The sequence below is a fragment of the Carya illinoinensis genome, chromosome 7 (genome assembly GCF_018687715.1).
Source record: "Carya illinoinensis cultivar Pawnee chromosome 7, C.illinoinensisPawnee_v1, whole genome shotgun sequence".
Lineage (NCBI taxonomy): Eukaryota > Viridiplantae > Streptophyta > Magnoliopsida > Fagales > Juglandaceae > Carya > Carya illinoinensis.
In genome coordinates this window covers 15180426-15192908 of record NC_056758.1, presented here as the reverse complement: position 1 = coordinate 15192908, position 12483 = coordinate 15180426, and the positions used below count along the sequence as shown (strand labels likewise).

The 12483-nt window shown below is 41.1% G+C and overlaps 1 protein-coding gene across 4 annotated transcripts in view; it reads left to right on the top strand.

Moving 5' to 3' along the window:
* LOC122315815 (protein ILITYHIA) overlaps window positions 1–9681 on the top strand; it is an 86175-nt gene extending 76494 nt beyond the window's left edge. For 3 of the 4 annotated variants that reach the window (XM_043132001.1, XM_043132000.1, XM_043132002.1), the window contains 2 exons: window positions 8061–8182; window positions 9050–9681. In XM_043132001.1, the coding sequence (XP_042987935.1) occupies window positions 8061–8182; window positions 9050–9147 (220 nt within the window). In that variant the 3' untranslated portion in view covers window positions 9148–9681. The remainder of the gene's footprint in view (window positions 1–8060; window positions 8183–9049) is intronic. The other variant, XM_043132003.1, reaches the window with a different exon arrangement.
* Window positions 9682–12483: the final 2802 nt, after the last annotated feature.

The following is a 12483-nucleotide window of genomic DNA, read 5'->3' as shown; positions in this document are numbered from 1 at the left end:
TAATGAATAAACCTCATAGATTGATAAACACAACTTGGATTCACGAATTGCACCAAGTTGCAAGAACAAGATAGATTGAATCACACTTATTCACGAATTGCAAAGTGTGATTCTCTCTTTGGGATTCACGAATTGCACCCAAAAAGCTTAAGTGCAAAGGCACCAGTTTATGATCTCTCAAACAATAGTCTTCCCTCTAGGAGTTTGCCAAAAGATTCTAAAGCAAATGAAGGAGGTCCTATTTATAAGAAAAACAAATTGGAAACCCCCAATAGGTCCTTAGAAAATAAATAAATAAAGCAAATTAAATAAATAAAATAAATAACAAGATAATGGCCATGGACCAAGGCTAGCCGTGGCATGCATGGCCCATGGTGGGCTAGGTGGTGCACGGTGGTCAGGTGGTGCGGTCATGGCTTGCTGGGTGGTGAGCCATGGTGGTGCGCGGCATGGCTGGCTGATGGTGAGCCAGGGTGGTGCGGCATGGCTAGCTGATGGTGAGCCATGGTGGTGCACGGCATGGTGGGCATGGCTTGCTGAAGGTGAGCCATGGTGGTGCACGGCATGATGGGCATGGCTTGCTGAAGGTAAGCCATGATGGTGCACGGCATGGCCCAGGCTGGTGGCCTAGGCGCTGAGTCTGCAAGGCATGGGCTAGAGCCATGCGTTGGATGGCATGCCTGGTGGGCATGCCACTGACCTGCTCCGCAAGGCATGGGCTGGAGCCATGCGCTGGATGGCACGCCGTGAGGCATGCCACTAACCTGCTCTGCAAGGCACGGGCTGGAGCCGTGCGTTGGATGGCGTGCCTGTGGGGGCACGCCACTGGCCTTGCTAGGTGGTGTGGGGGCACGCATGCATGCGCGCAGATGCACGCGCAAGCCTGCACGCATGGTCTGCGCAAGGTCAGTAGCCTCCATGCTCGCCCGCTGCGTGTTATGGTTTGAGCTAAGGCATGCAAGCAGACTAGCCATGTGACTGTCCTGACCCTCCATGGGTCGTGCCGAGGTGTGGTCCTGGGCAAATCTCCTGGGGGATGTGACAGGTTGTCTTGGCTCCATGTGATGATTCTGCCATTAGACGAGCTCATTGTAGACTAAAGGAAGCACAAAGGAGGGATGGGCAATTGATGAAGGGCAATTTGGACAATTCACAAAGGAATGGTATTTCCGTTGTAGAGGCGTGCCAGACACGTTGGTCAAACACACTACCAACCAACAACACTTATGCAACAAGGGAGGGGGATGGTCTGTTTAGCGATAGTGGTACAAAGTAGTTAACCCCAAATAGCCTCACAAGGGAAATTTTAGAAATAAGGGAGATGTTAGATAGTTTTATCCAGAGGGTAAGCCAATGATACGTGCTGGGGTTGGAGGAAGATCTGGGCTCTGGGCTGTGTAAGGGAAACAAAAGAGTTAAGAGGGGCTTGTAACCTGTGGGCTGCATAAGGAAAGGGCCCAACCCATGTCCTCAAGGCCTGTAACTCAACACTAGCGGGCTAAGTCCAGGAAAGGGGCCAACCCAACAATCAATGTAGTAGCCAGACCGTTGGATCCATTATTCTGTTAGCTGGGAATCTCACAGAACGGGTCGTTGGACATGGGGGATCCAGTGGACGACAACCCAGAGGTTGTGGCAGTGATGGTGTCACTGAGGAAGTCATATCTGTCTTAGAGATGAAATGACGCCAAAATCACGGGGTTGGAGGGTGCATCCCCCACCTTTGTCGACCCAGAGTGGTGACATCAGTGCCAGTGACTATAGAGAAAGTTGTATCTGCTTTGGAGCTAAAAACGTTGCCAAAATCGCAGGGTTTGATGGTGTGGCCTCACCCAAGTCTTCACAGAGTTGTTCGAAACTCCCATTAAAGGTGGCCTCTGCCACCGGTATGGTATCTGAATCTGCAGGGGCCGAATCTTCGAAGGTTTCTATGGTTTTGTATCAATCTAATGGGGAAGAGAGGGAGCACTGGCTAGGGTCGTGTTTTGAGGTGGCGAAGGTAGTTCCTTTGGGTAGTAATGGAGATTCCTGTGATGCACCTAACCCAATGAACTCTATACATCCGAATGATACAAAGGCTTCATAATGGGTAGTCCATATAGTTAAAAGAGATCCAACATTGTGTGGAGATTGTATGTAATGGTTTCAAAGACCAATTTATTGTTTTACTTGTAGCTGTAGAGACTGGACAAAGGTAGACTAGCTCAGATGGAAAGCTCAACTGGCTTACCTGGATTGTTAGTGATGGGACAAGTGAAAGGAGCTTGAATCATGGGAGAGCAATGGGAAGGGCAAACGAGGTTGTACAATGAAGCCAAAAATCATTTCTTGGAACGTGAGGAGGCTGAATGAGAAGGAGAGGTGCTTCACAATCAGAAATCAACTACAAATGTGGCGAGGCGACATTATATGTTTACAAGAAACGAAATTGGAGTTTTTCTTTAAGCATCATTAGGAGTTTGTGGGCATGTAATCAGGTGGGTTGGCACTATCTACCCTCCCAATGGAGCTTCGGGGGGCATTCTAGTGATGTGGGACAAACGGGTGGTGGAAAAGGTGGAAGGATGTTATGGGGGATTATACGGTGGCTTGCTCGTTCAAGAATATGTTGAGGATGGATTCCAATGGGCCTTCGCAAGAGTTTATGGTCTTAATCTAGATCAAGCTAGAAGCTTATTATGGGATGAGTTGGCTAGGCTATGTAGCATTTGGGATATGCGTTGGTGCATTGGGGTGATTTTAATGTCACTCAGTTCCTTCCCTTGATTGAGCTACTGTGAATTTCCTTCTTGGTCAAGGATCAATAGAATCTTGGTCTCCTCGGATTGGGAAGCTCATTTTCCAAAATTCATCCAAAAGTGTCTTCCCCGATTAGGTTTAGGCCACTTTCCCATCCTTCTTGACTGTGGCGGAATACATGGAGGTCCAAACTACTTCAAATTTGAGGACATGTGGCTGAAATCTGAGGGCTTTATTGGCCGCGTTAAACAATGGTGGACTTCCTATCATTTCCACGGAACCCGAGGATACATTTTTGGCATGTAAATTGAATGCGTTTAAAAAAGATCTGAAGAGTTGGAATGTGTTTGGTAAGTGGAAAACCAGAAGAAGACACCCTTAGAGGAACTTAAAGGTTTGGAGAATATTTTGGAGGCAAGGGAAATGTTCGAAGTCGAAAGGGCTTGCAAAACTCATGTAGAAATTGGAGGTAAGGGAAATGTCATAAGTCGAAAGGGTTCGCAAAACTCAAGTGTCTATTTTGAGTAATGGCACAACGAGCAGTTCGTTCAAAGCTCGCGGGGATTGAGACAAGGGGATCCCTTATCTCCATTACTTTTTGTTTTCGTAATAGAAGCACTTAGCAAAATGATTGACAATGTGGTGGAGGGTGGCTTTAATCCGGCTTTTCAATGGGGGAAGCCAGTACTAGCACTCTCAATATTTCTCACCTCTTATTTGCCGATGATACCTTGGTATTTTGTGAGGCCAGCCATGATCATATTCGTGCACTAAGGGCTCTCCTTCTATGCTTTGAAGTCATTTCCGGATTAAAGGTGAACTTGGGCAAATCAAATGTAATTCCGTAAAATGTGGATGGTATGGCTTCTATCTTGGGATGTAAGATATCTCACCTACCAATGAAATATTTTGGCCTCCCATTGGGTGCTCATTACAAATAGTTATCCATTTGGAATTATGTCCTAGAAAAGATGGAGCAAAAACTCAGTTGGAAGTGGATGTACTTATCCAAAGGTGGCAGAGCCACACTCATTAAAAGTATGCTATCCATCCTACTAACTTATTTTCTCTTTATTTCTGCTTCCACCACAGGTAGCTTATCGCATGGAGAAAATACAGCGGGATTTCGGGGAGGGATGAATGATGAGTTTAAATTTCATTTGGTAAAATGGACCACGTTTTGTTCCCCAGCTTATCCAGGAGGCTGGGTATCCGAAATTTGTTGTTTTTAACAAGGCATTGTTGGGTAAATGGCTATGGTGATATCCCTTAGAACATTGAGCTTTGTGGAGATTAGTTTTAGACGAAAAGTATGGTAGAGCATGGAGAGATTGGTGCTCAAATAAGGTGAATGGATCCTATGGGGTGAGGCTCTTGAAGCACATAAGATGTGGATGGAATATCTTTTTTAGTTTTACCCGTTTTGAGGCAAATGACGGGTTTCGTATTAAATTCTGGCATGACATATGGTATGGTGATAGGATACTTAAGGAAGCCTATCTTGACTTCTTTGGTATAGCAAGCAGAAAAGAAGCCTCGATTGAGGACCTCCTTCACTTTTCTAATGGCACCCCCCAATGGAGTGTCACATCCTTTAAAGTTGTCCATTATTGGGAAGTTGACGCAATCTTTGAATTCTACACCCTAGTCTATTCAGTCTCTATGAGGGGGGGAGGTGAATACAAACTCTTTTAGCGCCCCTTAGCGAAAGGGAAGTTCACATTATGTTCCTACCATTCCATCTCTAAGCATAATGCAAATCCATTTTTGTGGAAGAGCATTTGGAATACAAAGGCCCCCTTAAAGGCATCATTTTTTGTACGGACAGCTTTGGGGAAGATCCTCACAATTGATAACCTAAGAAAACGCTGCATCATAGTATTGGGTTGGTGTTGTATGTATAAAAAGAGCTGAGAATCTGTCAAGCATTCACTAATGCATTGTGAAATTGCCACGACTTTGTGGAATGACTTTTTTACTAGGGTGGGTGTAGCTTGGGTGATGCCAAGAACAGAGATTGACCTCTTAGCTTCATGAAGAGGTCTTCAAGGCACTTCTAAATTGCTGCTATTTGGAATATGGTTTTGATATGCCTATGGTGGTGTCTTTGGAGGGAGAGGAATGAGCGAAACTTCGAAGATCGTGAGCAGTCATTGGATGAACTTAAACCTTTCTTTTTTAACACCTTGTTCCAATGGTCGATTGTAATTGATTTTAATGGTATGACCATTCATGAATTTCTTGTATCACTAGAACTTCACTCCTAGGCATTGCTCTTGTATATGACCCGTGTACTTGGGCTTTGCCTATTCTTATGATCAATAAAATTTTGTTTACAAATTAAAAATAAAATTAAAAAAAAAAAAAAGAAAAAAAAAAGAAAAAGAAAAAAAGTTCTTTGCAACCTCATGGGATGGCAATAGAGGTTACATTGCTCAGAGATGTTCCAATGCTCAAGGTTGATATGTGGCTTTAGTGGAATATGGCAATGGTGGCAGACAGAATTTTGTTTTCATATTGAAGAAATGGAGGGGAATGAGTTTGTAAAATGATATCTTTGCTAGAGTGGGGCTCCTTTGGGTGATGCCAATAAGGGTTGTTGAATTTTTGGCCAGTTGGCAAGGCCTCAGGGTTAATTCTTAAATTGCAGCTATGTGGAAGATGATTCCAATGTATCTATGGTGGTGCATATGGATGTAGGAATGATCGCAGCTTTGAGGATCGTGAATGGACAGTGGACGAGCTTAGAGCTTTTTTTCTTCAAACTTTATTTCATTGGTCGATTGTAATAGACTTATGGCATGAATGTACATGATTTCCTTGTATATTTAGACACCCATGGACGATGGGTTGCCAGAGTTGAGACCGCCAATGGAGTTAAAAGTCGAGCCTGTTTGTTTCAGACATATGAGGGGCTTGAGTGCAATGGAAGAGGGCCAGAAGGAGTTTGTGACCACCCAGCACCCATAGTCTCGTGGAATGTAAGCAGTTGAATGGCTGGAAAGTGGATGTTTTATGTTTGCAAGAGAATTTATCCCCCATAACATCATATGGAGTTTGTGGAATTGTTGTCATGTGCGGTGGTCATATTTGCTGCCAAGGTGGGCTTCGGGAGGCATCTTGGTAATGTGGGATATAAAAGTGGTGGAAAAGATAGATGGTTATTAATGGTTCTTTGTTGGTGTTTATGGTCCTAATGCTAATATTGTGAGAAGAGGCTGGTGGGATGACTTGAAGAAGTGGAATGGGCAGATTTTTGGGAATGTGGAACACTGAGAAAAACCCCCCTTTGATGAATTACAAGGTTTGGAGGACGTGGAGGAGGAGAGGGGCCTTTCAGAAGAAGAAAAGGCTGACAAAAAGCATGTCCCCTTGGATATTGAAAGGATGGCTTTAGTTGAAGAGATTTATTGGAGACAAAAATTGAGGGCTTTATGGTTAAAAGAAGAGGATAGTACCAAGTTCTTCCATCACATTGCTAATTCACATAGAAGGCACAATGTCATTGAGTCCTTATTGGTAGATGGGAGGATTACATCGAATCCATATGAGATCAAGGATCATATTACCAACTACTAAGAAAAACTACTTTCGGACAATTTTCTTGGAGACCTTGTTTTCGAGTCGATTGACTTGCAAGAAGCAAGTTGGCTAGAGAGGCTATTCGAGGAGGTGAAGATTCGTAGGGTGGTGAGAAGTATGGTAGGTGACAAAACTTTGGGTCTGGACGGGTTCACTATTGCATTCGTTAAGGCATGTTGGGAGGTAGTTAAAGAATACATCATGAGCTTCTTTCATGAGTTTCATAAACGAGGTAACTTTGTAAAAAGCCTAAATGATACTTTCATTGCTCTTATCCCAAAGAAGCCTGGGGTGGTGGAGATTAAGGACTTTTGGTCTATTAGCTTGGTGAGCAAAATGTACAAGATCCTTTCGAAGGTATTGGCGAATAGATTGAGTGCACTATTGGAGAAGATCATATCCAAGCCCCAAAATGCATTCATTTGAGGTCGGTAAATTCTTGATTTGATTCTCATTGCCAATAAATGTTTCGAGAGTTGCATGAACTACGGTTATTATGCAAACTCGACATGGAGAAGGCATATGATCGAGTAAACTTGACATGTAGACAAGGAGCGCACTAGTGCTCTTGGATCAAATTTTGTATATCCACCATACATTTCTCTATTTTGGTGAACGGTACCTCAAAGGGTTTCTTTGGAACTTCAAGGAGTTTGAGGTAAGGTGATTCCCTATCTCCATTATTCTTTGTTTTCATAATGGAAGCTTTTAGTAAAATGATTGCAGGTCTTGTGGAAGGTAGATTTCAATCTGGCTTTGTCATTGGGGATGCAAGAATCAGTACACTTGAGATGACTCACCTCTTATTTGCATATGATACTTGTCTTCTGTCGTGCTAGTCATAATCACATTCAAGCTTTGAAGTCTTTTTCTTTGCTTTGAAGCGGCATTGGGATTAAAAGTGAATCTTGCCAAATTAGAATTAGTTCTAGTTGGAAATGTTCCAGGTGTTTTGAGCTTGGCCAATATTTTGGGGTGCAAAGTCTCCACCTTGCCAATGAAATACTCGGTCTTCCTTTGGGTGCCTCCTTTAAGTCACAGTCTAGTTGGGATGGGGTGTTGGAAAAAGTGGAGCATAAATTTGCGTGTTGGAAGAGAATTTATTTGTCTAAAGGTGGTAGAGTTACATTGATAAAAAGTATTTTATCCAACTTGCCTATGTACCTTATTTCCAATACTATGCAAGGTGGCTAACCGGTTAGAGAAATTGCAAAGAGATTTACTATCGAGGGGAAATAGACGAAGAATTCAAATTTGGTGAATTTTTGTTTGTACCCAGTACTAAGGCGGGCTGGGAATTCGGAACTTGTTGGTTTTCAACAAGGCTTTATTAGGCCAATGGTACTGGAGATACCACGAAGAGGGGGGATCGGGGTGATCATAGACTTAAAATATGGTGGATTGTGGGGAGGATGGTGCTCAAATGAGGTGAGAGGATCACATGGGGTGGGGCTTTGGAAACACATACGAAGAGGCTGGACCAATCTCCATTGAGACACACTTTGCAGTTGGGGATGGTTCCAGAATTAAATTATGGAATGACCTATGGTGTGAAGATCTAATCCTCAAAGAAGCCTATCCAACACTATATGGCATCGCATGAGACAGGAGGCTTCAGTAGCAAAGCTCATGGATCTCTCTAGTGGCTCTTCTCAATAGAATATCATTTTCCTTAGAGCTTCCCAAGAGTGGGAAATTGACACATTTACAGATTTCTTCATTCTTGTGCATAATTGTAGAGTGACTGGAGGAACAGATAAGAGTATGCGGTCACCATCCAAGAAGGGGAGTTTTACTATACAGTCATACTACAAGTCCCTTATGACACACTCTACAGGAGCATTCCCATGGAAGAACATATGTAAGACTAAGGCACCCCTTAAAGCTTCTATTTTTGTATGGACTGCTTCATTAGGAAATATTCTCACCTTAGATAATTGAAGAAAATGCCGACTTGTATTGGATTGGTATTATATGTGTAAGAAAAGTTAATTATCAAAAATAAAAAAATGTGTAAGAAAAGTGGGGAGTTGGTGAGTGCAGAGTAGCCATGAGCTTTTGGAATGATATCTTTGCTAGAGTGGGACTCCTTTGGGTAATGCCAAGAATGGTTTTGACTTTTTAGCCAGTTGGCAAGGCATCCGAGGTAACTCTCATATTGCAGCTATGTGGAAGATGATACCGATCTGTTTATTGTGGTGCATATGGATGAAGAGGAATGGTCTGAATTTTGAGGATTGTGAACTGAAGATGGGTAGATTTGAACTTTTTTTCTTCATACTTTAGTCCATTAGTCGATTGTAATAGATTTTAATGGCATGAACGCACATGATTTTCTTGTAGCTTTAGACAATCATTTTGTATATGTCTATGTCCAGTATACTTGGGTTTGCCTATTTTGAATAAAATTCTTATTTGATGATAAAAAAAAAGGTTAGTGGCCCGTATAGTATTACCGTGTATGTGGTATATATGTTAGTCTTTTCATTCAATGACTTGTATAATCTTATAATATATTAGTTAAATGCAAGAGTGCCATTTTATATACTGTTATCTATTGCCAATGTGCATCTACTTTTAGGGAACACGATGAAACAATAGACGTTCAAGTAGATGTCTGCATGCATAAAATTGTGCGCATGCTTCTGTATCATTTTTCTTTTTGCCTTTATATATGCGGTTTGAACTTGTTGGGAGCGTTAGCTGATTCTTGGGATTATAAATGCAGTGATGACAGTGAAGACAGTGAGGATGACGGGGCAAGTGGCTGATAATCACCTCTTCTTTAGCTGTCTATATTTTATTTCCAGGAGTGGAGGTATATAGACGTTGACTGACTGGGAAGTCGGTTGCCAAATTTTCATACGGCACATCATTAAAATACAGACTCATAGATGCGCACACAGTCACTTGTTACCCAATTTTTGCTGACCTGGGTGTTATGATGTCAACTTCGTAATAATTAGATTTTGATGAGCATCGGATGTACAAAAGGAGGGCACTTCTCTTTTGGCTTTCATGATCATTGATAGCATCAAGTTTGTCATCCTATCAGTTTGTATTTATACCGGATTCTTTGGTGATCTTGTCTATTTTAGTATAGAGATAGACATGCACACATTGTGGCTTGATACCCAGTTTTTGCTGACCTGGGTGTCAAGATGTCCATTATTTATCCGATTTGATGAGCATCAAATCACTGGAGGGACTTCCAATATTGTCTGGCTTTGGTAATCATTGATAGTATTTAGTTTGTGTTTCGAAGTTTTTGCCTTGTAACTATATCAAGCTCTTGTTATCCTATTTGAGTTTTATGCTGAAATATTGAATAAAAAAAATGTATTCGAGGTTGCTTTCCAATGGTAGTTTTTCTTTTGTTGTTCTCCATTTGGTTTTAATTAAAGTTTGGTGCAAAGGAGTAAGAGAACAAACGGATAGTGAAGCTGTAGTTGCTCCTTTCCAGCTCTGTTTAATCTTTTCCTTCTGCATGTTTCGTGGCTCTGGTAGAATTGAAACTTCCCCCATTGCACTCCATATGGTGTAAAAGGTAAGCATTTGGTGGCTCTCTGGGTTTACAATATTCGCACATTTTATCCTTGGGTTTTGAGACTCACATTTTAGTCCTCTTGCTATCTCGTTAAAGTTTTAGCGACATCATTTTCAACAATTAATAGTCAACATGTGCATTTTATTTCCCTTTTTGTTATTCTATAATTTGCAATGTACTAAGCCGCCTATCAAGTTGTTTAACCATTGACTAAATAATAGAGGATTTCTTGCATGTGTTGCCACTGAGATTTGTTCTCTGTGTCTCTCTTCTTCTCACCCAAACCTCCTTCGTCTCTCTCTCTCTCTCTCTCTCTGGATTTTGGAAATTTTATCAGTTGGTTTTTGGTGGTGGTGGGTTTTGGGCGGACGGTCGTGTGTGTGGCACCCGACGAAAAGTCTATCAAGAGAACCACAAGGGTAGTGATAAATGGGCTTAAAACATAAGAGGTTAGAGGATCCAATTTCTAAGGAGGAAGCTTAGAATGAGCCCAAGGTGAAACCCAAAAGTTATCAAAAACTGAGTGGGCCTTAAATATTGGGTTATAGCTATAAGGTACTAGAATACGATAAACGATACTTTTAAAAACATTACATACATATGACCCTTGATTAGTAGTCATTTTTTACGTATTCAAGTAATGATGAATACTATTTTTGATTGCATGGTAGATTTTCATAATTAAGTTTCATGCTATTTTTCATTGCATATGCATCACAATATTTTATGATGAGTTATGATTTTATGTGGTTCTCATACATCATAATACAATATGATGTATGAATATTTCACCTAGTCCCACTTTGCTTATGTGAATTCCATGTATTATGACAAGATATGATAAGTAAATATATGAAAAAAATGCATGCGAGTATGATCATGATGAATATATGGCAACTAAGACATATAATGGCCTATGTTATGATATGTATGAATGTATGACAGTTAAGCATGACATGATAGGCACGTTGGTAGTACATTTGGTATTGTCATCCTTATGTATGTATTCCTAAACCGTGGCCATAGATGGAATCAAAATCTTTAAGATTTACTAATCTGAATTCACCTGGGTTAATAATGGGTATTTCCTAAAAAGGAAAGTGAAATACAACTTAGGGCATCATGCATAGTTCATGTTCATGGTTAATCATGTATTTATGGGAACACATGTTTTCAAGTAAACTCTATGTTTATTTATGAGGTGTTGCTTATTGAGCATTGGACTCAATTTTCTGTATTTTTATATTTTAACCTCACGAGGTGAGGACCACTATGAGGATGGAGCTTTAGAATGGGATTTGGCCCAGGGAGATGAGACAGAGACCTAGACAATTTGTGAGAACCGCCTTCAAAGGTAGGAACTTCCCACGTAAAAGCAAAGTGAGACTAGGTGAAATATTCATCATCTCGTGTGCAAGGGAGGGCCCTGTTGAATAGATAAGGAAAGCAAAAGCCTTGTGCAAGCAAGACCTAGGCAAACACTACCCTTAGTGGGTAAAGGTTCAGGAAAGGAGTAAATAACGAATGGAGTAAGCGTCACCTTGGGCCAACAAAGGCTAGGCGACTAAAGGGCATGTGAGATTTACATCGGGCGAGTAAAAGTTAGACAGGGTGATAGGTAACGTGAGCCAGTTTGAAAGTGAGTGAAGGTATTGAGCAAGTAATGGATAAGCAAGTTAGAGTTGGAAGAATGCGAGAATGTAGGATATCAAGAAGCGTTCCTTGCCCCGAAACCCATGCTAGGATGCAAAGTATATAAGGGAGTATAGCACCTATCAACCAAATTGATGCGACCAAGCATGAAGGCTAGCAACCGAGTAACAAGTCGTAACTTTCTGTCAATCTGTTGCCAAAAGTAAATCAAGACCAATCATACATAATACAATCAAATCTACCTATAAAGGCCTTTTGGCGAACCTCTAATGGACAATCTAATACTACTCAAATGTGATTGCTATAGCAACTTTTGTTGTAACGGTTCAAGTTACAAATTACATAACCGGGCAAACATGGCAAAGTCATGATTGTGACGAGAACAATTCAAATAGTGTACAAGAATCATGTTTGTGGCACCTCATTCCTCAATACAAAATTTGGCGAAGATCTATGATGCTAAGGGTGCCAGTTAGTCGGCAACACTCAAGATTTAGATCGAAATTAGGAATGCAATGTTCATAAGGAAGTGTATGTGTAAGTAAATGGTCGTTTAAACCGCAGTGGAATAAGTAAAGATTAAGTGCTAATTGTACGAGAGTTTTAAATTGTAAATAGGTTCTTTCAATAAACCCTCAAGTATCCACATGTCACTTCATTTAAAAAATAATACTCAAAACCATTTGTTTTTTCCTTACATCCAAATATGGTGAACCAAACATGATTGGTCATTGGACTAAGTAATACAACTCCAAAAAAACAATAAAATTACTAATAACGGAGACATGCCCCCGTATCTATTGCTGGGGCAGTGTTGGTCTTTCTTCCTCGGGTACTTGTCATGGGTCTACTTCTGAATAGGTTAAACAGCTCTAAAAAAATTGCTAATGAGAGACAATGCATGTGATGATGTAATGCACATTTTGATGTAGAAAGAACAATGAACACGTGCATTGTGTGTG